This window comes from Cardiocondyla obscurior, linkage group LG10, assembly GCF_019399895.1.
Source record: "Cardiocondyla obscurior isolate alpha-2009 linkage group LG10, Cobs3.1, whole genome shotgun sequence".
Taxonomy (NCBI): Eukaryota; Metazoa; Arthropoda; class Insecta; order Hymenoptera; family Formicidae; genus Cardiocondyla; species Cardiocondyla obscurior.
In genome coordinates, this window is record NC_091873.1 from 6,583,911 (window position 1) to 6,610,047 (window position 26,137).

General features: G+C 32.3%; 5 protein-coding genes across 5 annotated transcripts; all 5 read left to right on the forward strand.

Moving 5' to 3' along the window:
• The first annotated feature begins 12,952 nt into the window (after positions 1-12,952).
• Positions 12,953-15,683, forward strand: LOC139106111 (putative gustatory receptor 28b). Its single transcript, XM_070662643.1, has 7 exons — positions 12,953-13,797; positions 13,949-14,214; positions 14,282-14,635; positions 14,766-15,012; positions 15,090-15,158; positions 15,231-15,317; positions 15,507-15,683. The coding sequence occupies exons 1-7, from the start codon at positions 13,501-13,503 to the stop codon at positions 15,597-15,599; spliced, it is 1,413 nt and encodes a 470-aa protein (XP_070518744.1). The 5' UTR covers positions 12,953-13,500; the 3' UTR covers positions 15,600-15,683.
• A 48-nt stretch (positions 15,684-15,731) lies between these two features.
• On the forward strand, positions 15,732-18,875 carry LOC139106110 (uncharacterized). The gene is made up of 7 exons (XM_070662641.1): positions 15,732-16,965; positions 17,051-17,316; positions 17,415-17,780; positions 17,911-18,157; positions 18,219-18,287; positions 18,352-18,438; positions 18,569-18,875. Exons 1-7 carry the CDS (start codon positions 16,669-16,671, stop codon positions 18,659-18,661), a joined length of 1,425 nt encoding a protein of 474 aa, XP_070518742.1. The 5' UTR covers positions 15,732-16,668; the 3' UTR covers positions 18,662-18,875.
• An 832-nt stretch (positions 18,876-19,707) lies between these two features.
• LOC139105930 (uncharacterized) lies at positions 19,708-20,966 on the forward strand. The gene is made up of 2 exons (XM_070662290.1): positions 19,708-20,430; positions 20,630-20,966. Exons 1-2 carry the CDS (start codon positions 20,300-20,302, stop codon positions 20,964-20,966), a joined length of 468 nt encoding a protein of 155 aa, XP_070518391.1. The 5' UTR covers positions 19,708-20,299.
• Positions 20,967-21,049: 83 nt separating this feature from the next.
• LOC139105931 (uncharacterized) lies at positions 21,050-21,960 on the forward strand (the record flags this gene model as incomplete). The annotated part of the gene is made up of 4 exons (XM_070662291.1): positions 21,050-21,397; positions 21,527-21,592; positions 21,660-21,746; positions 21,868-21,960. Coding segments are annotated over 4 exons (594 nt in total), but the record flags the coding sequence as incomplete, so codon positions are not given.
• A 1,085-nt stretch (positions 21,961-23,045) lies between these two features.
• On the forward strand, positions 23,046-25,739 carry LOC139106112 (gustatory and pheromone receptor 32a). The gene is made up of 7 exons (XM_070662644.1): positions 23,046-23,723; positions 23,803-24,071; positions 24,208-24,390; positions 24,762-25,011; positions 25,127-25,195; positions 25,272-25,361; positions 25,452-25,739. The coding sequence occupies exons 1-7, from the start codon at positions 23,430-23,432 to the stop codon at positions 25,596-25,598; spliced, it is 1,302 nt and encodes a 433-aa protein (XP_070518745.1). The 5' UTR covers positions 23,046-23,429; the 3' UTR covers positions 25,599-25,739.
• Positions 25,740-26,137: the final 398 nt, after the last annotated feature.

A 26,137-nucleotide genomic window follows, 5' to 3' on the forward strand; every position in this document is an offset into this window, starting at 1 on the left:
TAATTTTTCTATTAAGTCGCGCCTGCAAAAATGCAGCAAAAGAGGTAATTTATTATGCCCATCGTTTAATAAAATGTTTAAATAATATAATAATAACTTTTAGGGAAATAAAACTGTCGAACTAATTCACACGACTTATGGTTACAATACAGACATCGATACGCAGGAAGAGGTTTGTTTCTTAAAATACATTAAATAATATATATTAATATTTTTTGTTGATATTAATTACAATTGTTTTAGATGCAACAATTTCGTATTCAAATTTTGCACAGGCCAGTGACATTCTACGTATTTGGTCTCACGATGGATAATCATATATTAAGTATGGTTTGTATGAAATTATATGATATAAAATACCGAAACTCAAATAATTAAAATAATTAAGGTTCTTTTTTAAAATGTCTGTAAATTATATCAATCTTTCTATCAAATTACACCACATATTTATATTTTTTTTATAGATGTTATCAACTCTAGCAAATTATATGGTTATCATAATACAAGAAAGCAGTACACTAGAAGCAAAAAGTGATTTAAAAAATACACATTTTTAAAGAGATTTTGTCACAAAATTGTTCTTTAAAAATAATTAAACTGCAAAAGTATCAATGTTGCATTAAAAAGCATATTGTGTAATGTGTTACTATAATAAAAGCCACGTACAATAAAACGATATTGTAATCTATTTGATTGAAATTTTACGTATAATAACGTGCGCAAAACGATAGCACAATTTGTATAGTACTAAAATAAACTATTTAATTTAGCGGATAAAGACGACTCCCTGAATACATATGTCAGTATATAATATATATGAATATAATTACTTAAAAAGCCAAGGAAAGATGCTCGTTTGCGCATGTTCAATTAATGCACCAACGGTTTTCACAACAATCGCTTATGAGTTCAAGTATGCTTCTGCTATCGACGAAGGTAATTCATTGACTGATAAAGTGAAACTCTACGTGTTGTGTTACATTTACACGTTAATCTAAATCAATTATTAAAAAAAATAGTAATACCATTAACGTTTAAATTAATACTAATTCATGTTTAATATATTCAATCAGCTAAACAATTACATATTAAATAAATGGACTATTAAAAAAAAACTGATATCACAGGCACATTTAAAATGAAATTATTTGCACGTCCAAATTCATTCTACGAGGCACTGACGTCTGTGCATTATTTTAATTATGTATTGGGACTTCGTGTTTTTGAATATCCACGTGGTCATCCAAGATCTGTACTCAGCCTCATATATCTCTTAATTATCTACGTTATTTTTTATAGCGGTGTTTTTGGTATAGCACAATACTATAAGACTATTACAATATTCAAGCTAGACTGTATTATATATGTGTTAATACCAAATTTATATTTTTTATCTCCGATACTTAAAATGATCCTGGGCTGGTGGTATTCGAAAGTAAGCGAGTAAAATAATGCATCAAATTCTATAAATATTTGCCACAAAATTTATAACATATGCACGTAATTGCTATACTCTACATGCAATTGTATATAATTAATGTTGCTATATAACAAATTATTTGCAGAACATTGCTGTTTGTCATAAAAAGATTTTTAAAATTGACAAAACGTTACGACAACTTGGATTAGCGGTAAATTATGACGAAATATATTTTATGACAATAGGATTTAATACTTTTTGGATCACTTTCTATATTCTATTATCTATAATGAGTTCTTTATATATGATACCACGAGCAGGTTTATTACATTCAATTTACATTGTATTTGTGTCAATAATTCCGTTGTCTATTGGTTATATTAATAACTATGAATTTTTTATATTTTCAAGGTACGTAAATTAATAATCGCTTTTATATTGCTTATAATAATTTATAACATAATTTTATATAATGCAGATTATTGCACATAAAATTTAAATTAATTAATCATCTTCTACGCGAGACCATAAAAAATTTATTAATCAAAGAAACAAAATTGAATACTATTGAATTAAAAGATTATACGAAACTCATGGATTTCGAGCAACAAAAAAATATTCTTTCAATGAAAATAATATCCGAATGGCGTCAAAGTAATTATTCAGCATCAAAATTTATATTAAGGAAACAGAGTCCAGTCACGTCTCAAATTGAAATGCGTATTCCGTTTCAAATAAAAAAAGAAATACAGAATAAACTTCGTAACCGATCTCACAAGAGCATCTCCGCGACGAAACGAGAAAATCATGTGCATATATTACAAGTAATTAAGTAAATATTTGAAATTAAAAATTTTTTGCCAAACATTAAAAATATTTAAATTAAATTTTTCTGAAAAATCTCTTATTAAAATATTTCAAAGTTTAAATATTTCTAAGGCAGGTGCATTTGGAACTGTGCAAAATATCACGAACAATATGCTCTGCTTTCGGAGTTCAAATAATTTGGGAAATAGGAATAGATATTTTGTATATAATTCAAACTTTATATACTTTATATAATCGATACATTCTACGACTACTAAAAAGTGCAATTGAGGACGTACTTATGGCATTCATTATGTGCATTATTAACGTTGTTATAATTTTTATAATAAGTCGCGCCTGCAAAAATGCAGCCAAAGAGGTAATTTATTATGCCCATCGTTTAATAAAATGTTTAAATAATATAATAATAACTTTTAGGGAAATAAAACTGTCGAACTAATTCACACGACTTATGGTTACAATACAGACATTGATACGCAGGAAGAGGTTTGTTTCTTAAAATACATTAAATAATATATATTAATTTTCCATGTTAATAATAATTACAATTGTTTTAGATGCAACAATTTCGTATTCAAATTTTGCACAGGCCAGTGACATTCTACTTATTTGGTCTGACAATAGATAATCATATCTTAAGTATGGTATGTATTAAATTATATGATATAAAATATCAAAACTGAAGTAATTAAAATAATTAAAATTTCTTTTTAGAATGTCTGTAAATTATATCGATATTTGTATTGAATTATACTACATAATTATATTATTTTTATAGATGTTGTCAACTGTAACGAAATATATGATTATCATAATACAAGAAAGCAGTACACTCGAATCAAACAGTGATTTAAAAAATACACAGTTTTAAAAAGAGTATCACAAAATTGTTCTTTAAAAATAAATTAACTGCAAAAATATCAATGTTGCATTTAAAATATATTGTAATATGTAATTTAATAAAAGCTGCGTACAATAAAGTGATATTGTAGTCTATTTGATTGAAATTTGACGAATAATAACGTGCTCGTAACGGGAGCATAATTTTCCTAGTACTAAAATAAACTGTTTAATTCAGCGGATGAAGACGACTCCTTGAATACATATGTGTGTATATAATATATATGTATATGATTACTTAGAAAGCCAAGAGTGGGTGTTCTTTTGCGCATGTTCATTTTTCACACCAACGGCTTTCATAACAATCGCTTATGCGTTCAAGTATGCTCCTAGTATTGACGTATGTGAATCATTGACTGGTAAAGTAAAATTGTACGTGTTGTGTGATATTAACACGATAATTTTTGGTCATTTTCGTAAAGCAAAAAAAGTATCATTAATACTGGAATTAATAAATAACTGATGTTTGATATATTCAATCAGCTAAACAATTACATATTAAATAAATGGACTATTAAAAAGAAACTGATATCACAGGCACGTTTAAAATGAAGTTATTTGCACGTCCAAATTCATTTTACGAGGCGATGACGTCGGTGATGTATTTCAATTATTTATTGGGACTTCGTGTTTTTGAGTATCCACGCGGTTATCCGAGATCAGTATTCAGCCTCATATATATTTTAATTATTTATATTATGTTTTGTGGCGGTGCTGTTAGTATGGGTGTATACTTTGAAAATATTAAACTGTTAAAGCTAGATTATATTATATTTTTAGTAACGGGAAATATGTATGTTTTGTCTGTGATATTAAAAATGATTCTCGGTTGGCGGCATTCAAAAGTAAGCGTGCAAAATAATTCATTATATTATATAAATCATTGCTACAAAATTTATAATGCATGTAATCTCTGTACTCTATTAACTTCTATAATAAAACGATATGTAACGGTATATATTAATGTTGCTGTATAAAAAATTATTATTTGCAGGAAATCACTGTTTGTCATAAAAAGATATTCCAGATTGATAAAACGTTACGAGAACTTGGATTAGAAGTCAATTATGACAGAATGTATTTTATGACAATTGGATTTATGACTTCGTGGTTTATTTTTTTTATTTTTATAAGTAGTACCTGTTTTACCTATTTCCAAGCACACTCAGATACATTACATGCAATTTACATTGTATTTGTATCAATAATATCGGTGTCTATTGATTATGTTAATGCCTTTGAATTTTATGCATTTTTAAGGTACGTAAATTAATAATCGCTTCTGTATTTCTTAACATAATTTATAACATGGTTTTTTTAATGCAGATTATTGCACACAAAATTCGAATTAATTAATCATCTTTTACGCGAGACCATAAGAATTCTATCGGAGCAAGAAACAAAATTAGACACTTTTAGATTAAAAGATTATACGAAACTCTTGGATTTCGAGCAACAAAAAAGTATTCCTTCTATAAAAAAAATATCCCAATGGCGCCAACGCTTTTATTCTGCATCGAACTTTGTATTAAAAAAACAGAGTTCAGTTATGTTTAAAAATAAAATTTATATTCCATTCTACTTGAACAAAAAATTGCAAAGTGAATTTCAAAGCCAGTTTTACGAAAACATTTCTAAAATAAAATATAAAAATCATACGCATTTATTACAAATAATAAAGTAAGTACTTAAAAATACAAAGTTTTTGCAGAACATTAAATTAATTTTAAATACATTTAAATTAAAAACTTCTATATAAAAATGTCTAAGTTTAAATACATTTGAGGCAGGTGCATTTGGAGTTGTGCAAAGTTTCAAAGTTAATATGTTCGGCATTTGGCGTTCAGATGGCTTGGGAAATAGGAATAGTTATTATATCTATTATTCAAACTTTATATAATTTTTATAATCATTGTATTATACAAGTATTAAAAGCTACATTAGAAGACACATTTATGGCAATCATTCTAAGCTTTATCGGCCTACTCAAAGTTTTTTTTTTATGTTGCGCTTGCAAAAATGCAGCCGATGAGGTAATTTATCACGCCCATTGTTTTTTAAAATGGTTTGAATAATATGATAATAATTTTTAGGGGAATAAAACTGTCGAATTAATTCACATGACTCAAGATAGCAATACAGAAGACATGGATACGAAAGAAGAGGTTTGTTTTTTACGGTACATTTATAAAATAGATATTAATATATCATATTATTATTTAAATTTGTTTTAGATGCAGCAGTTTGGTATTCAAATTTTACAAAGTCCAGTGACATTCTATTTATTTGGTATGACGATGGACAATCATATTTTAAGTATGGTTTGTATTAAATTATATGTAATTAATTATTAAATGGCTATTTTATCTGTAATATTATTTGATATAAAATAACTAAATTAAAATAATTAAAATATCTAATGTTTTAATTAAAATGTCTGTAAATTGTACAGATCTCTTCATTGTATTGCACTACATCATATTTATATTCTTTTTACAGATATTAAAAAATGTAACGACTTATATGGTTATCATCGTACAAGTAGGAAGTTCACTGGAATCGAACAATGATATAAAAGATATACATTTTTAAAAAATTATAAATACTGTCACATTAATGTTCTTTAAAATTATTTAAACTGCGAGAAAGTTAATGTTGTATTTTGAAAGTATACACGAGTGGAAATTGATTCCAATCGTTACCTAATAATTAGCTACCCAATTCGTGATTCATATCGTGGCTGTCTAGCAATACTGTTCAGCACAGAGCCATAAATGTAACATTTTAAACGTACTTGGTACTAAATAATTATTTCTACCTAATAACAAGCTAGATATCTATACGTTTTTTGCCGCGTGCTTAATCTGCTGCGAGTCCTGACCTATCCCGGGTTCATTGACCGCCGCGGTAGTGTACGTGCGTCTGCTAACATCTGACCGGCTGATTTCGCGTTCCAAGTTCGCAAGACGGAGGACGCGCGGGCGGCGGACGGCAAGAACCGGTTTCCTCGGCAGATTCGGCAGCCGACCGCCGCGGTAGTGTTAGAGTACGTCTGTGTGTTTACTTCTGGCCGGTACCTTGCGCTCGGAATTCGCAAGGTGAATGACCGCTGGCGGCGAGCGGCAAGAACTGGTTTGCCCGGCTATTTCGGCAGTCGAGCGAACGTTGCGTATGATCAGATCACAACAGTAAACAAGTACGCGGCGAAGAACATTTAGATTTTATTCAGATACACGATCCGCGATAGACAGACTAGACGATCGATACTCGACAGATTTTCTTTCTTTTTCTGTAAATGACAATTTTATTTTTTGGAGATGATCACTAAATGATAAATGCTTTCTTATAATTTATGGCTAGCACCGGGCTAGTTACTTGTTAAGAAATATAATTAATCTGCGATCTAACTAGCTGCAAAATCAAATTAGCTAAATAAATTTCCACTCGGGTATCGTAATGCGTTATAAAAAAAATAAAAGCCATGTGAAATAAATCGATACTGCAGACAAAATATCTACAAATTAAATATTTTAAATGTATGCATAATTTTTTGTTCGGTAATTTTATTCCCTATTTATTCGTGTAGCGTTTACACATTTATATAGAAAAAAAAAACTAATGCGCGATTTTTTTGCAAGTAATTAATTATTCTCAACATGTATTTTATCCTAAATTCTGAGCGATTCAATTTTGTGTAATCTAATAAATACGAGAATCTCTGTACACACATTTATTTCTATCTAAAATAATTGTTATACGTAAATTAACTGTTTATTGTTGCCTCATTTCCGCCGATTAGTTCTTACGCTTGGCTAACTTTATGCCAAGCAAAAGTAAAAGACAGCTGTTAATATTAATTAAAAGCGAAGAAAAAATTAAATCAAGATTTTATATTTAACAGCGTGCGCTTAATGCACGCATGGTTTCTTTAGCACAACAATAAACTGTTTATTTTAGCGAATAAAAATGACTCCCTTTACACATGTGTGTATAAAATATGTATATACGTATATAATTACTTGAAAAGCTAAGAGTGGGTGCTCGTTCGCGCATGTTCGATTAACACACCAACGGTTTTCATAACAAATGCTTCTAAGTCGAAGTATGCTTCTGCTATCGACGAAAGTGAATCATTGACTCGTAGAATGCAAATACACGCGTTGTGCGACATTTAAAATTATTAACGTTAATCTAAATCAATTATTAAAATGGAAAAATAATACCATTAACGCTGAAATTAATACTAATTCATGTTTAATGTATTCAATCAGCTAAACAATTACATATTAAATAAATGGACTATTAAAGAAAAACTTATATCGCTGGCACATTTAAAATGAAGTTATTTGCACGTCCAAATTCATTCTACGAGGCAATGACGTTGGTGATTTTTTCCAATTATGTGCTGGGACTTCGTGTTTTCGAATATCCACGTGGTTATCCAAGATCTGTGCTCAGTCTCATATACATTTTAACAATTTTTGTTACATTTATTACCATTGGTTTTAATTTGGACAACTACTTAAACAACATTAAACTGTTGAAGTTAGATTATATTTTGTATATAGTAACGGGATATATTTTTATCGTGTCATTGATACTTAAAATGTTCATGGGCTGGTGGCATTCGAAAGTAAGCGAATAAAATAATGCACATTTTGTAAACGCTTGCCACAACTACTTCTAATATACTATATGTGAACCGTTTATTCTGCGACGTTCTAAGATAATGTACTTGCATAAATTATAATGACGTTAAACTATTTACAGAAAATCGCCGTTTGTTATAAAAAAATTTTTGAGATTGATAAAACGTTACGACAACTCGGATTAACGGTTAAATATGACGAAATATATTTTATAACGATAGGATTTATAATTTCATGGTTTATTTTATCAATTTTTTTGGGTGTAACTAGTTTTTTTTTTTTCAAGTTACACATAGATGATATATTTCAAACAATTTACATGACATATGCGTCAATTATTTCGTCATCTATTGATTATGTAAATGCCTTTGAATTTTATGCATTTTCGAGGTACGTAAATTAATGATCGATTCTGTATTGCTTGACATACATTATAATATAATTTTTTAAATGCAGATTATTACACACAAAATTTAAATTGATTAACCATCTTCTACGCGAGACCATAAGAAATTTATCAATGCAAAAAGAAAAGCTGGACACTTTTAAATTGAAAGATTATACGAAGCTCTTGGATTTCGAGCAACAAAGAAATATTCCTTCTATAAAAATATTATCTCAATGGCAACAACGTATCTATTCTGCATCAAACTTTATATTAAGTAAACGGAGCTCAGTTACGTCTGAAATTGAAACTCATATTCCATTCTATTTAAATAAAGAATTGCAATGTAAATTTCAAAACCGATTTTACAGAAACATTTTCACACCAAAATATAAGAATCACAAGCATTTATTACAAATAACAAAGTAAGTATTAAAATCTGACGATTTCTTGCAAAACATAAAAAATATTTAAGTTAAACTTGAAAAAGATTTCTACTAAAATTTTTCTATTTCAAATATTTCTAAGGCAGATGCATTTGGAATTGTGCAAAGTGTCAAAGTTAATATGCTCAGCTTTTGAAATTCAAATATCTTGGGAAGTAGGAGTAGTCATTATATATATCGTTCAAACTATATATAATTGTTATAATCAATTTATTGGAAAAATACTAAGAGCTGGGCTGGACGACGTATTCATTCAAATAATTCTATGCTGTATTAGTGTTCTCAGAATTTCTCTTTTAAGCAGTGCCTGCAGAAATGCAGCCAATGAGGTAATTTATTCTGCCCATAGATTAATAAAATGTTTAAATAATATAATAACTTTTAGGGAAATAAAACCGTCGAACTCATTCACGTAACGTATGGCTGCAATACAGATATCGATACGCAGGAAGAAGTTTGTTTCTTACAATACATTTACATAATCGATATTAATATACCATGTTAATATTATTTAAAATTGTTTTAGATGCAACAGTTTGGTATTCAGATATTGCAAAGCCCAGTGATATTCTATTTATTTGGTATGGCAATGGATAATCATATTTTAAGTATGGTTAGTATTAAATTATATTTAATTATCAAATGGCTATCACTGTATGTAACAATAATGTTAATTGATGCAAAATATCGAAGCTGATATAATTAGAATAATTAACTATTTTTTTTTTACAATGTCTGTTAATTGTATCGATCTTTCCGTCGTATTATGCGTACGTTATATTTGTATTTTTCTTATAGATTTTGAAAAATATAACTACTTATATGGTTATCATGGTGCAAGTAAGCAGTTCACTGGAATCGAACAGTGATATAAAAGATATGCACTTTTAAAAAATTATAATTATTGTCACGTAATTAATCTTTAAAATTATTTAAACCGCTAGAAAGTTAATGTCGTATTTTGAAAGTATACCCGAGTGGAAATTGATTCCGATCGTTACCTAATAATTAGCTACATAATTCGTGATTCATCTCGTGGCTGTCTAGCGATCGCGTACTAGTCTATTGTTGTGTGTTGATCTTACGCAAAGCTCGGCTGCCGAATTCATCGGGCTAGCCGGTTCCTGCCGCCCGCCGCGATAGTGTGAGTACGTCCGTGTGTTTACATCTGGCCGGCAGGTCCTTGCACTCCAAGTTCGCAGGGTGAGGGACGCGCGGGCGGCGGGCGGCAAGAACTGGTTTGCCCGGCTATTTCGGCAGTCGAGCGAACGTTGCGTATGGTCAGATCACAACAGTAAACAAGTACGCGGTGAAGAACATTTAGATTCTAATCAGATACACGGTCCGCGATAGACAGACTAGACGATCGACACTCGACAGATTTTCTTTCTTTTTCTGTAAATGACAATTTTATTTTTTGGAGATGATCACTAAATGATAAATGCTTTCTTATAATTTATGACTAGCACCGGGCTAGTTACTTGTTAAGAAATATAATTAATCTGCGATCTAACTAACTGCAAAATCAAATTAGCTAAATAAATTTCCACTCGGGTATCGTAATGCGTTATAAAACAAAATAAAAGCCATGTGAAATAAAATGATACTGCAAAAACGATACTACAACGACGCGTGCGAATTGCAATCGTTTTAAAAATAGCGCACGCCTCGCGTGCGTATAATTCGCTTTAATAGAATAAATTTCTTATTTTAGCAAACAAAGTTGTTGCGTATACGTACGCGCGATATATAATATATGTATGTATAATTATTTTAAAAGCCAAAGGTACGTGCTCGTTTGCGCATGTTCGTTTATCACATCAACGGTCTTCATAACAATTGCTTCTAAGTCGAAGTATGCTTCTGCTATCGACGTAGGTGAATCGTCGACTGATAAACTGCAACCGTACGCGTTGTGCAATATTTAAAATTATTAACGTTAATCTAAATCAATTAATAAAACGGAAAAAAATTATACCATTAACGCTGGAATTAATCCTAATTCATGTTCGATATATTCAATCGGCGAAAAAGTCACGTATTAAATAAATGACAATTAAAGAGGAGCAGATAACGCAAGCTCATTTGAAATGAAGTTGTTAACACGCCCTAATTCATTTTCCGAAGCGATAAAGTCGGTGATTATTTTTAATTACGTACTGGGACTTCGTGTCTTTGAGTATCCGCGCGGTTGTCCAAGATCTACACTCAGCTTTATATACATTTTAATTCTTTACGTTATATTTTTCGGGGGTGTTATGAATATGACGGCATACTTTGATAATGTTACGCTGTTAAAACTCGATTACGTTATGTATAGAGTAACTGGATGCGTTTATATTGTGTCTGTGATACTTAAAATGATTATGGGATGGCGGCATTCGAAAGTAAGGGAGTAAAATGATGAGCGATATGTAAATTGTGTGCTCTGAAAAATTTTCTAAAAAAATAATTATGCATTTGTGTAGATTAGAACGTCATTGTATAATGTTATCGTTTGCAGAAGATTACCGTTTGTCATAAAAAAATTGTCGAGATTGATAAAACGTTACGGCAACTTGGATCAGTGGTCAATTATGACGAAATATATTTTATGACGAAAGGATTTATAATTATATGGATCATTGTTATTATGTTTTTAATTTCCACCGGTTATATATATTTCAAATCGCGATTATATATATTATATATAATTTACATGGCAATTGTGTCGATAATTTCGTTGTCTATTGATTATATTAATGCCTTTGAATTTTACATCTTTTCGAGGTATGTAAAATTAATAGCCGCTTCTGCACTGCTTTACATAATTTATAACATGGTTTTTTAAATGCAGATTATTGCAAACGAAATTCGAATTGATTAATCATCTTTTGCGCGAGATTATAAGAAATCTATCGGCGCAAGAAACAAAATTAGACACTTTAAAATTAAAAAATTATACGAAGGTTGTGGAATTTAAGCAACAAAAAAATATTCTATCTACAAAAGCGATATGCGAATCGCGCCAACGCATTTATTCTACGTCGTCCTTTGTATTAAGGACACAGAGTCCTGTCACGCCTGAAATTGACATTCATATTCCATTTGAAACGAAAAATGAATCACATAGCAAACTTCGAAATCGATCTCATTGCCAGAGAATCCTTTCCACGACGAAAGATGAAAATCATATGTATTTATTACAAATAATGAAGTAAGTACTTAAAATTACAAAGCTCTTGCAAAACTAAAATAATTTTAAATACGTTTAAAATAAAACTCTTGTATAAAAATGTCTAAGTTCAAATACATTCGAGGCAGGTACATTTGGAATTATGCAAAGTGTCAAAGTTAATGTGTTCGGCTTTTGGAGTTCAGATAGCTTGGGAAATAGGAGTTGTTATGTTGAATATTATTCAAACTTTATATAATTTTTATAATCGATACATTGTACGGACATCGAGATCTTCTACAATAGCAGATACCATTATGGCAATAATTTTATGCTTTATCAACATTCTTAAAATTTTTATTTTGAGCCGAGTCTGCAAAAATGCAACCGAAGAGGTAATTTATTATGTCCATGGATTAATAAAATGTTTAAATAATATTAAATAATAATTTTTAGGGAAATAAAACTGTTGAATTAATTCACACGACTAATGGTTGCAATACAGATATTGAAACGCAGGAAGAGGTCTGTTTCTCACAATACATTTACATAATCGATATTAATATATCATGTTAATATTAATTATAATTGTCTTAGATGCAACAATTTGGCATTCAAATTTTGCAAAGCCCAGTGATATTTTATGTATTTGGTCTGAGGATGGATAATCATATCTTAAGTATGGTTCGTATTAAATTATATTTAATTAATTATCAAATGGCTATCACTGTATGCAACCATGATTTTAATCGACATACAATATCGAAGCTGAAATAATTAGAATAATTAACGTTTTTCTATTTTTTTTTAGAATGTAAATTATATCGATCTTTCCATCGTATTGTACTACATATTTTTATTTTATTTTTTATAGATGTTGTCAACTTTAACAACTTATATGGTTATCATAGTACAAGTAAGCAATTCACTGGAATCGAACAGTGACATAACAGATATACATTTTTAAAAAAAAATTATATATATTGTCACATAAACGTTCTTTAAAATTATTTAAATTGCAAGAGAATCAGTATTTTATTTTGGAAATATCGTAACGCGCTACAAAAATAAAAGCCAAATGAAATAAAACCACAGAGTAGCTTGTAAAATTTCTGCTAATTGAATTTTTTTTTTAATAGTATGTAGCACGTTTTGTTTGTCGGTTTTATTTCCTACCTGTTCGTGCAGCGTTTGCATAATTATATCGAAGCTACTGATGCGTAATCTTCCTTAGGCAATTAACTATCCTTAACAAATACATATTATCGTGAACTCCGAACAACGTATTATTAAGTAATCTAATAAAAATGATCTTTGTAGACACATTTACGCGACAATTTGCTCATTTTAACGGATAGAGATAACTCCCGGTATACATACGTATGGTTGTGTAATGTACATGTATATGATTACTTGAAAAGCCGAGGGTGGGGTCCGTTTGCGCACGTTCATGCAAAACACTCACGGTCTTCATAACAATAAGTTATGAGTTCAAGTATGCTTCTGCCATCGAAGGTGAATCATTGACTCGTAAAGTGAAACTGTACGCGTTGTGTGATAATTTACACGTTCATCTAAATCAATTATTAAAAAGAGAAAAGTAATACCATTAACGGTGGAATAATATTAATTCATGTTCAACGTATTCGATCAGTAAAAAAATCACTTATTAAATAAATGACAATCGAGAAGAGGTGCATTACGCAAACAGATTTAAAATGAAATTATTTGCACGTCCGAATTCATTCTCGGAGGCGATGAAGTCGGTGATTTATTTCAATAATGTACTGGGACTACGTACTTTTGAATATCCACGTGGTCGTCCGAGACCTCTACTCAGCCTGATATATTTCTTAATTATTTATGCAATTTTTTGTGGCGGTATTTCTAACATGGAACGATATTTTGTGAACGTTTCGCTGTTAAAGCTGGAATACATTTTATATCTGATAACAACGTATATTTATATTGTGAGTGTGATACTCAAAATGATCCTGGGCTGGTGGCACTCGAAAGTAAGCGAGTAAAATAAACGCATCATATTTTTTAAACGCTTGTCACAATTATTTATATTATACATAATTTGTGCGCTTCAAAAATTTCTAAGATAAATCTGTGTATCTGTATAGATCGCAACGTTATTATATGACAGACTATCATTTGCAGCAAATCGCCGTTTGTTATAAAAAGATTTTTGAGATTGATAAAACGTTACGAGAACTTGGATTGACGATCAATTATGATAAGATATATTTCACGACTATAGGAATCGTAGCTGCATGGGTCGTTGTAATTATTATTTTCATTATAACTGGTTTATTTTATATGAGATCACGTGCAGATATATTAACTGCAATTTATATTCTGTTTGTGACATTGCTTTCGCTGTCTATCGATTACATTAATATGTTTGAGTTTTGTATATTTGCGAGGTACGTAAATTATTAAACGTTTGTATATTGTTTAACATAATTTGTGACACGTTTTTATATAATGCAGATGCCTGCAAACGAAGTTTGAATCAATTAATCATCTTCTGCACGAGACCATAAGGAATTTATCAGCGGATGAAACGAAACTGGGTACTTTCGAGTTAAAAGATTATACGAAACTCATGGACTTCGAGCAGCAGAAGAATATTCTTTCAACGAAAATAATTTCCGAGTGGCGCCAGCGCTTTTATTCTGCATCGAATTTTATATTAAGGAAACATAGTCCAGTCACGTCTCAAATTGAAATGCATATTCCGTTTCAAATAAAAAAAGAAATACAGAATAAACTTCGTAACCGATCTCACGAGAACATCTCCGCGACGAAACGTGAAAATCATAAGCATTTATTACAAATAATGAAGTAAGAACTTAGAATTTAAGATTTCTTAAATAATATAATTAAAATATTTACTTTAAATTAATTGAAAAAAGAACTTTTAAAAATAAGGCATTTGTTATAAAAGAAACTCTGAATTTATAATGTATTTAAGGCAGATGCATTTGGAGCTGTGCGAAATATCAAGGATAATATGCTCTTCTTTTGGAGTTCAGACATCTTGGGAAATAGGAGTAGTTATTTTATTTATTATACAAACCTTATATAGTTACTACAATCGATACATTGTACGGCTGCAAATAGCTCCAGTGGAAGATACAATTCTGAGCACATTGGTGTGCTTTGTGGACATTTTCAAAATTATTGCTTTGAGCCGTGCCTGCAAGGATGCAGCCGACGAGGTAACTTATTACGCCCAATATTTCATAGATGATTTAAATAGGATGATACCTGTAACATAATTCTTTATTATTTGTAGGGAAATAAAACCGTCGAACTAATTCACGTAACGTATGGTTGCAACACAGACATCGATACGCAGGAAGAAGTTTGTTTCATGCAATACATTAACACAATCGATATTAATCTAACATGTTATTAATATTTACAATTGTTTTAGATGCAACAGTTTGGTCTTCAAATTTTGCAGAGTCCAGTGGTGTTCTGCGTGTTTGGTTTGCCACTGGATAATCATATCTTAAGTATGGTTTGTATTAAATTATATTTAATTATTTTAATTATATTTAATTACATTTAATTATATTTAATTATTAAATGGCTATCACTTTATCTACAATATTATTATATATATAAAATAGCAAAGCTGAAATAATTAAAATTTGCGCTTATCTCTCCATCGTATTATACGTACATTATAATTGTACTTTTCTTGTAGATTTTGAAAACTGTAACTACTTACATGGTTATTATGATACAAGTAAGCAGTTCACTGGAATCGAACAGTAATATAAAAGACTTGCATTTTTAAAAAATTAAAATTATTGTTACATAATTGCTCTTTAAAATTCTTTAAGCTGCAAGAGAAAAATCATTGTTGTATGTTGGAAGTATATCGTAATGTGTTAAAAAAAAAAAAATAAAATAAAATAAAATAAATTAAAACTACGAGAAATAATACGACAGTATAATCTATCAAATTTTTATAAATTGAATTATTTAAATATTACGTAGAACGTTTTGCTCGTTAATTTTATATTCTACCTGCTCGTGCAGCGTTTGCACATTCATATAGAGACAACTGATGCGTGATCTCCTGTAGGCAATTAAGCACCTAAGAAACACCTACACGTTATCGTGAATTCTGAACGACGCGTTATCGAGTAATCTAATAAAAACGATCTCTCTGCACACATTTATACTACAAATTGCTAATTTTCCCGGATAAAGATGACTTCCTTTATACATTATGTGTGGGTGTGTGTATACTATATTATATGTATATACGAGTACTTCAAAGGCCAAGGGTGGGGCTCGTTTGCGCACGTTCATTTAACACGCGCGTTCTTCATAACAATCGCTCATAAGCTCACGTATGCTTTTTCATCCATCAACGAAGGTGGATCATTGACTTGTGAACTGCAGGAGAACGATAGCAAGTGTGGAGTGAATAGATAGTGAATAGTGCTGCTGTCCGATCTGACGTAATCGCCAACTACTCTCATTTAAACCGCAAATTATAATACACGCTTGGCGACATCCAACGCGCTAATCTAGCGCCGGTATCAAGAGAACAAGCAAATTTAATTAATGCCGGTGGAAAAACTCACTTTAATGTTAAATGCAAGGGAAATAAGCTGGTTGTTATCGAAAAGCTTATCAATTGTTTGGCCTTACTAAAAAAAAAAAAAAAGAAAAGAAAAAGAGATTATATCTAATAATTTTCTTATTTTCTCATTAAGTAACACTGACGTGAAAATCGGCGGTAACTTTTGTGAAAACTATGACCTCTTTGCTACGAAATATTACGCAGATAGCTTCGAACATTTCGAGTAAGTAACAACCGTAAAGTATCGAGCTGCGAGGACGAAATCGTCAAGATGAAATCGTTAACCCGTTCGTCACAATTTTCCGAGGCAATAAAAGCGGTAATAATTGTCAACTGTCTACTGGGGGTTCGTGCTTTCGAATATCCTCGCGGTCACCTGAGACCTGCACTCAGCTTAATATATTTCCTGGTCGTTTTCGCCATATGCTGCGGCGGTTTTTTGAATATTGAAGCTTTCTACGCGAACATGAAGCTTATGAAGCTGGAATATATACTGTATCGATTAATGCACTCTGTCATCGTTTTGTCTGTAATACTCAAAATGTCCCTCGGATGGTGGAACACAAAAGTAAGGAAACGAAATTACTTCAGGTTGCTTTAAGAGTACGTTACGGATAATGATAAAGGTTTTTGACGCGCGTTACTATTTGCAGAAGTCCAAAGTATGTTATAAAAAGATTTCGAAGATCGATGACACGTTACGGCAGCTCGGAGTGGTGATCAATTACGATAAACTGTATTTTGCTATAATTGGAATTATGTCCATGTGGTTTTCAATCGTCATCGTCGTAAATATCTTTGCTTTCAATCATTTAAAGATACGGACGAATACGTTGAATTCAATTTACATGATGGTTGTATATACGATATCGCTGACTGTCGATTTTATTAATATCTTTGAATTTTACATACTTTCAAGGTATTTGAATTTAATTTTTATTTAATTTATTAATAATCCCAGATACGTATAAAAATTAATTGTAACCGGTTGTAAAATAATCGCGTTGTTTAATGCAGATGCTTGCACATTAAGTTTGGATTCGTCAATCACCTTTTGTGCAACAGCTTGACGAACTTATCGATAAAAGAGATGAAGCTGGGCATTTTTGGAATAAAAGATTACACGAAAATCATGGACTGCGAGCGAAGCAAAAATGTTCTTTCCATGAAGGTGATATTACAGATGCGTCGGCGAGTTCAATCGAGAATAAGTGTTTCTACCACAGAAAATCCGGATCCCGTTGTATTTCAGATTAAATCACACTTCCCATTCCAATTGAAAGCTCAAAGTGAAAGTAAAATTCAAAGTGAAGTCCGGAATCGATCCGAAAGTCACACTTCCGCGATATGCCAAAAGCATAAACTTTTATTACCAATTTTGAAGTAAGTACAGAAATAAAATGCATTATTAATTCAAGTTTGGACAACTGAGACTTGAAAGAATTTTAAAAAAATAAAAGAAAAAAAAAAGAATAGATTTGTGACTTTGCAATAATTTTAATTATTTTAAAAGACAGGTGCATTTGGAATTATGTAAAGTATCGAAACTGGTATGTACTACTTTTGGAGTTCAGATAGCTTGGGAGATTGGGATAATTATTATGTTTCTTACGGGAGGTTTATACAACTTTTATAATCGATATATTATGAATCAACAACACGTTGTGCCAGAGCAGACACTTCTAACGATGATAATGTGTTTTATTAACATTACGAAGGCTATTTTTTTAAATCGCGCCTGCAAGAACGCCGCCGACGAGGTAATTTTGTCTTATCTATTGCCTAATGAAAGAATTTTAATAAAAGAATTTTTATTTTTAGGGAAATAAGACGGTCACGATTATTCACACGATTTACGGCTGCAATATAGACACCGACATGCAGGAAGAGGTTTGTTCATTAAAAATATTAATTGATATTAATATTATTACATTATTGCACGCAATTTTTTCAGATGCAACAATTTGGTATTCAAATTTTGCAAAGTCCAGTTATATTCTCTGTGTTTGGTTTTACTATGGGGAATCATATCTTGAGTATGGTACGTACTGAATTTTAAATGGCAAAGTTTTACGTAATTAAAACTTTTTCACGTCTTTCTCATAATTTTTTTTTTTTTATGTAAATTAAATAGAATTTAAAATAAAATTTATCGTGTACTTTTCTTACAGATTTTAAAAACTGTGTCCACTTACCTGGTTATCATGATACAAATGAGCAGCTCGCTGGAATCGAACACTGCTATACAACATTTACATTTTTAAGAATAAACGGTGAATAATAATATATTTAATAAAATAATTATTTATTAAAATAATCATTTTTTTAAATTATTTTAACTCTGACAAAATTGACGATATATTTTATACAAATGTCACAATGTATCGCAAGAAAAATTAAAGTCTAAAATATTTAATAAATGAAACTGTGTTCTTTATTCTTTTTTTTTTTTCCTTAAATTCGTGCAACGTTTGATTCGTTGTTTTAATTTATTCTTCACGTAACATTTGCATATTTAGAAATGACTAATGGGCGATATATTCGCAAGCAATCAACTTACCTCAACACATACGTGTTATCGCGAATCCCGAATGATATCTTATTGAATAATGCAACAAAAAATGATCCTCGCGCGAGCATTTATACAATAAACTATTCATTGCTTTGCGGAGAGAGCTGACTTTCTTTTTTTTTTCTTTCTTTTTTTTTACAGCCACACATGAACGATCGTTTCAAAGTCCATCAGTTAATTGAAGCTCGTTTGCGCACGTTCATTTAACAGACCTCAATTCTTCGTAATAATCGCTAACATAAGTTAAAGTACGGTTTTTCGTCCATCGGCGAAGGTGGATCGTTGATTGAACTGCAAGAAACAAAAGCAAGTATATTAGCGAAAATAGTGAATCGCGTCGATATTCATTCTCGCATAATTAATCATCCACGCGAGGTACAAACACGCCGGCTGGCATTAACGATCTTAAATTTAACATCGAGGAGAGAAGCCGAGAAGGAAGTCGCGTGCGATTAATTCCAAAAATTACAACCGTCGTAATTAACGCTGGAGCATGTGTGGGAATTTTTAAGAAAGCGTTCCACATATGCATCGATATTACTTCGCGTACGAATATGTCGATCTGGTTTTAAATATCTCTTAATTACGGCTGTCGTATGATTCGGCGATCAGTCGAAAAAAAAATTCATAAACCATGTCCGAGTAAATGAGAAAATCGCGGAGCAGCAGGTGATGCGAAAGAATTAAAAAAAAAAAATAAAAAAAAAATAAAAAAATGAAGCTGTTCGCACGCCCGAAGTACTTTTTCGAGGCGATAGCTTCGCTGACGATTCTTAATTGTTTATTGGGACTCCGTGTATTTGAATACCCCCGTGAACAGCCGAGACCTGTCCTCAGCCTGATATATCTCATTATCATTTACGTCGTATATTGCGGCGGCTCGCTGCGCATGGAAGAGAAGTACTACGCCAATATTAATTTAATGAAGCTGGAATACATTCTTTATCAGCTATTGTCGTACGTCATTATCGTGTCTGTGATACTCAAGATGCTGCTGGGTTGGTGGCATACGAAAGTGAGCGAATATAATTATCAATCCACGTGCCAAGTGCATATTTCTACGATATTAATTAATTCTACGATATTAATTAATATGCTGCGTACGCGAGCTGGGGCGAAGCGTAACAATGTTAAAACTATTTATTTAATTATTATTCGCAGTATTTAATTATTACTAGCATTTAATTATTTGCAGAAATTTAAAATTTGTCACAAGAAGATCTTCGAGGTCGACGAAACCTTGCGGCAGCTTGGATTGATCGTCAACTACAATAAAATATATTATTTGACGATTGGAATAATCACTATCTTTATCGCATTCGCTTTCGTGATGTGCACCGTGGTGTTCATTCATTTAAAAATACGCACGGACATGTTCAATTCAATTTACATCGTATTGGTATATACGTATTCGTTGGTTGTCAACTCGATTAATATCTTCGAGCTCTACATGTTCACGAGGTACTTGAAATTTATTCTTTAACAGATAAATTTGTAGATTTAAAATTAATAACCCTTGAGTCGTTTAATATAATTTTAAATTATGTTAATTTCGCGTAAGTATTTTTAAAAAGAAAATTGGATCTAGATACCGGATTGTTAAAGATTAAATTTTTATAAGCGCACGTTATAATATTTAATATCGTTATTGTGTATGCAGTTGTTTAGAAATTAAATTTCGTTTGGTCAATCAACTTTTACGGGAGAGCTTAACGAGCTGGTCGGCGAAGGAGACAAAGCTAGGTATTTTCGAGATAAAAGATTACATTAAGATAATGGATTCCGAGCAACGGAAGCGTACTTTATCCATGAAGGTGATACTCCGGTGGCGTCAAATAGTGTCGCAGAAACGTGTTGCGGTTGTATCGCAAATTGATTCTTACTTCCCGTTTCAATACGAGGAACGATTCCCAAGCGAGCTCCAAAATCGTCCCCAAAGATGCAATCTTGCAACGAAGTGTCAAAAGATGAAATCTATGTTGCAAGTAACGAAGTAAGTATACAAAAAAAAAAAAAAAAAAATACACAATTATAAAGAATAAAAAAAATTCTATTTTACGTTCAAGTAATTTTAAATTAATATTTAAAGACCTTACGCGGGAACAAGAGATTAAATTTTGTAAAAAAAAAAAAAAGAAAAAAAAATGTATCACTTATCTTTGAATCGTTATCAAGACAGGTGCATCTGGAGCTGTCCAGGATATCAAAAATGGTATGCAGCATTCTCGGTGTGCAGACTGCGTGGGAGATAGGAGTGATCATTATGATTCTCACCGGATCGTTTTACAATTTGTACATACGATATATCATGAACCAGCACAAAGTGAAAGGCTTGGCAGGACAAACGTCTGTGACATTGGTATTATGTTTCCTGCACATTTTCAAAGCCGTTTCTTTGAATCGAGCCTGCAAAAACGCAGCCGATGAGGTACGCTGTTCAATTATCATCTCTTAAATTAGAAATTAAATTAAATCTAATTGTAGGAATTTTTCTTAAATTAGAAATTAAATTAAATCTAATTGTAGGAATTTTTTTTAACGTGTCACATGCTTTCAGGGAAACAAGACCATCGAAATTATTCACGGAATTTATGGCTGCACTAATACCGATATGCAGGAAGAGGTAGACTTGCTATCTGCAGCGTATAATTAATCATAATTAATTTATGTAATCGCGGAAACTGTTTCAGATGCAACAGTTTGGTATTCAAATCTTGCAAAGTCCAGTGACGTTCTCCGTCTTCGGCCTTATCTTAAATAATCACGTATTGAGTATGGTTCGTATTCGAATTCTTGTACATACGATTTATTTTTTATTCTATGCAACTCGCTTCTATAGCTTTATTCTAAAATTTTTTAACACGACTGCGTTATATATTTAATATTTGTTGCTTATAGATTTTGAAATCTGTAACAATTTATATGGTGATCATGATACAAGTAAGCAACGCGCTGGAATCGAACAATGCGATACAACGTCTTCATTTTTAAAGACTCCGAGGATATTATTATATAAAGCCTGATCTTCTACGGTCAATTTAATCTATGTAAATAAAGCAATAATGTATATTCAATACTCCTTTCTTATCGCGAAGTATTATCACGTTACGCTTATAACTAATTAGAGCCAGTTAATTAGCCGAGCCGTATAAATTGCTTTATTTTTGTAGAGGTCAGCAATTCGTGAATTACGCCGAGTCGTACTTTTTCGGCTCGTCTTTCATCAAATATGTAAAGAGACATAAAAACGTTACGCGGCCGTGTAAGCATTCGCTCGAAGGAAACGTTTGCGGTGTCCGTCATATCTATATGTTCCCCGTTCCATTTCTGTACTCGCTATACTAATTTCCTTTTATTACTATAATGCTGACCGTGTTATCGGAATCTATATGCCGGTACATACTACCTCTCGAACTTGAAGTTTCTCGGATAAAGCATTATAATTGCATGCAATTATCATAAATAATACATAAAAAATTGAAACATGCAGCGACATTAATCACAAAAAAAAAAAGAAAGAAATAAATGTTAGATTATTAATTTATAAAATAATCGAATGTTATCTAATATAAAAATCTATTAAATATCTTTATTGCGTATCAGTACTATGTCAGTAATACGAGCTTGCATTTTTAACCCTCGCACAGTCGTTAACAAGATAGCTCTTAGCCTGATACTTGGCGGGATATTGATTTTGCCGATGAAGTCTCTTGGGTATTCATCCATTACGATATCACAGACACCCAACGTATTTGTCGTTTATTTCACATTACCTGCCTTGTCACCGTTTAAATTTATTATTATCTATCGCTTAATATTGTTCCATCAATAATTATAATTTTATCACCCTTCGTTCCGGCCTCTCTCTATAATTAACGAGCGAAGATCGTTATGTAATTCCTTAAAAGTGTACGTAACGTAACGAGTGGTTCTATAATTGAAAAATATATATGTACAAAGAAATAAAATTTCTTTTCAGCTCTCGTCGACTTTGAATGTCGCGTCGCGCGCGCGAAATAAACTTTTCTCGCGGTCGTAGTTTCTTGTAGCTTTGCTTACAGATTCCTTACCATTTCCTCAACGTCTCGATGAACCAGAAGAGAGGAAGTTTGAGCAGCTTCGAAATCCTACGACGCGTTCAACGTGGACATTTAAAAAAAAAAAAAAAAGAAGCTATTTGCGGGACACATTCAAGGGTGATATTGATCACGAGGCGGGTGTACGAATCCTTTGGGACACGTGCATCCACGAGACGTACATCGTTCGGTTGGATCGTGCGCTCACCACCACCTGTTCGACCACTTTCAGCCACCTACCTTGCCAGGGGGTGACATTTAGTATTGCGCTGTCCACACGTGTGTAAAACACGCGAGGCGGTGACGCGGTCACAATACAATACGCGCGCTTCCCGATCGCGCCTTGCACGATCGACAGTGAAGCGGTGCCCGTCGGGTTCGTCCATGAAGATGTTTCAGCCGAAGACCATGCAGGAGAGCATCCGGCCGATGATGGTGGCGAACGTCGTGGTCGGCACCGGGATTTGGACCAACAAGCGTGGCAGAATTCTTAACATCACCTACTCGGTGATCATCATAGCGACCTACTGCTTCCTGATGAAGATGTCGACGGATTACCTCGAGACTTATTACTTGCACAAAGTAAACACGCTTGGTAACTTCACGTTTCAAGCGATCTTCTACGCCAACGTTTGCCTGACGTTGTGCTTCATCCCTTGCGGCTGGCTGAGGAGAAAGGTGGCTCTTTTTTTAATATGAAACGTTAAATTAAGACAGCGGGCTAACTCGCGTGTACTCACCATTTCATTTTTCGCAGCATTTGAAAGCGGCGATGATGCGCATCATGATGTGCGAGAAGACCATGAATCAAATGGGACTGCAGAAGAATTACCGAAAACTGTATATGAATCAGATCTACTCCCTCACGTTCATCATAATAATATTCATCGTATTTGTAGTGGTCAATTACGACGGCATGTTCATGGAAGAAACGCCGATGCATATTAGATTGATCATCATGATCGCCGCCAACTATCCGCTCTGCTTGCTCTACGTGAGCGACGCGTCGTTCTTACACTGGGTCAGGTAAATCGATCTGAAATACGAAACAAAGATTCTCTAATTAATGCCACTAATTAAAACTTTTATTACCTCAACGTTGGGCGTAAAATAATCGTCATTACCTTTTTTCACTTCGCTTTTGCCAACGATGCGCACGAAGCTATTCGAAGATTCGGTTCGAGCAGCTGAACAATTTACTGCAACGGATGCTGACGACCACGCCTGATTCGCCGCAGCACAAGAGGGTGTTGAGGATGACGAACTTGTGGAACAAGACCGGCACGACCGAGCCGCAGCCGGACAGCAGGAGCAAGGATAATACCGAAACGATGAGGGCTGTAAAGTGAGAATGTTCTTTCATTTTAGTATACAAGTTATCTTTCATAATTTTACATATTAAAATTATGAGAATTTATCGACGTCTTCTACGTCGCTAAACTACATTTTACTGCCGAAGGAACGGTATTGAACGCGCGTTATTAATAGTGATATCGAATATGTGCTGTATTATTACAATAAGACCGCAACGCAATTTAATTTATTACGTTATTCTCGGTGACGTAGTATCTAATTATAGCTATCGTAGTTAATATATGTTGCAATGTATTTTTTTTTTTTTTTTATAATTTAACTAATTTTTTATTTTATTTTTTTATAATTTTATAATTTAAATAATGTTTTACATTTATTTTTTTTTTTTCCGGTAAAACGAAGGCAAGTTCACTTGGAATTAATTAAGTCCACAAGGAGTACGAATGACGCGTATGGTATTCAAATTCTCCTTTCCATGACGATATCGTTCGTGTTCATCACCAGTCTTCTGTACTACGCCTATTCGATTTTCTGGTTGAACCTTAGCAGGGAAGTGTTCCGGCGCGAAATGGTGCCGGTTGTCGGCTGGATTTTATTTTACTCGTCTAAGATACTCGTGATTAATCACATGTGCGCGATGACGACCATTGAGGTAAGCAAAGTTTCGTATGCAACCGTTTAAATTAGAAAAAAAATGCAATTTTTTAAAATCATTATTTTAATTGCAAAAAAAAATTCATTTACTTATCACGCGTGAATTTTTGCAGGCCGCGAATACAGGTGACATAATTTGCGAGTTATACGAGCCGTCGACCACGAAAGAATTTCGAGCGGAGGCAAGTTCCATTCGTATTAATCAAACGTAATGTATGGAAATGGATGGAATAGAAATCAATATCAAGTAACTTACAGATACGAGACTTCACTCTGCAGCTGATACAGAATCCCTTGATTTTCACGGCGTGCGGATTCTTCAATCTGGATCACACGTTCATTCACGGAGTAAGCGTTGATAAATCTCAATTCAGTCCTTGGTATTCCGGTATTATTTGCCTTGCATCGTAAATGAATCGAATTTTCTGCTTTGTCCAGGTAATCGGCTCAGTCACTACGTATCTCGTGATTCTCATCCAAGTTGGAGATCTACCATCGGGAGGGAAGTCAAATTCTACCTCAAGATATAACGAAACAAATTTCACTATATCCGATTCGTTATTTACAACAATTTCTTATACGTAAAAGCAGATTCCGCGCATTTTCTCATCCACCATTGCTCTCTACAAAGTTAAAAAAAAAAATAAGATTAATAATTTAATATTTAAGTTTAAAAAATTTCAATTAAATTAAATTAAAAATAATTTAAAAATTATAAATAAAATTCGTAAATGCATACCGATTTGTTTTTGTAAGCAGGCCAGTCGTGACGATAAAAATTAATTTTTGCAGAGCTGAATTTATTTTGTAGCGCTTGTTAAATGTCCGAATGTATTCTTCCGGTTCAAGTCTTCGCGATTACAGACATAGCTGCGAGGTATTTAATTGTCTAATCGGTTAACGAGGATCCGACGAGATCGGGTTCCACTCGACGATTTTCCGCCAATTAGTCGATAGAGATATTGTGTCAATTATGCTACCCTAAGAGGAGACTTATCCTGCACGGTTACTGTCCAGATGGAGGTGTTAGCCCGTGAAATTCGGCTCTGCCGTAATTCAATAGCTCCTAACTTGGGTACCTCCAATTCCCAATCAATTATACGTGCAAGGACCAACGTGAAAGT

What these genes read in the sequence shown, in the direction of transcription:
- LOC139105930 (XM_070662290.1), top strand. Translation starts at nt 20,300, where the DNA reads ATGTGCACCGTGGTGTTCATTCATTTAAAAATACGCACGGACATGTTC. An exon ending in GAGCTCTACATGTTCACGAG is followed by an intron (nt 20,431 to 20,629) that starts GTACTTGAAATT and finishes TTGTGTATGCAG; the next exon opens with TTGTTTAGAAATTAAATTTC.
- LOC139106110 (XM_070662641.1), top strand. Translation starts at nt 16,669, where the DNA reads ATGAAATCGTTAACCCGTTCGTCACAATTTTCCGAGGCAATAAAAGCG. An exon ending in GAATTTTACATACTTTCAAG is followed by an intron (nt 17,317 to 17,414) that starts GTATTTGAATTT and finishes TGTTTAATGCAG; the next exon opens with ATGCTTGCACATTAAGTTTG. An exon ending in CTTTTATTACCAATTTTGAA is followed by an intron (nt 17,781 to 17,910) that starts GTAAGTACAGAA and finishes TTATTTTAAAAG; the next exon opens with ACAGGTGCATTTGGAATTAT.
- LOC139106112 (XM_070662644.1), top strand. Translation starts at nt 23,430, where the DNA reads ATGAAGATGTTTCAGCCGAAGACCATGCAGGAGAGCATCCGGCCGATG. An exon ending in GAAACGATGAGGGCTGTAAA is followed by an intron (nt 24,391 to 24,761) that starts GTGAGAATGTTC and finishes GGTAAAACGAAG; the next exon opens with GCAAGTTCACTTGGAATTAA. An exon ending in GCGCGATGACGACCATTGAG is followed by an intron (nt 25,012 to 25,126) that starts GTAAGCAAAGTT and finishes GAATTTTTGCAG; the next exon opens with GCCGCGAATACAGGTGACAT.
- LOC139106111 (XM_070662643.1), top strand. Translation starts at nt 13,501, where the DNA reads ATGAAATTATTTGCACGTCCGAATTCATTCTCGGAGGCGATGAAGTCG. An exon ending in GAGTTTTGTATATTTGCGAG is followed by an intron (nt 14,215 to 14,281) that starts GTACGTAAATTA and finishes TATATAATGCAG; the next exon opens with ATGCCTGCAAACGAAGTTTG. An exon ending in GCAAGGATGCAGCCGACGAG is followed by an intron (nt 15,013 to 15,089) that starts GTAACTTATTAC and finishes TATTATTTGTAG; the next exon opens with GGAAATAAAACCGTCGAACT.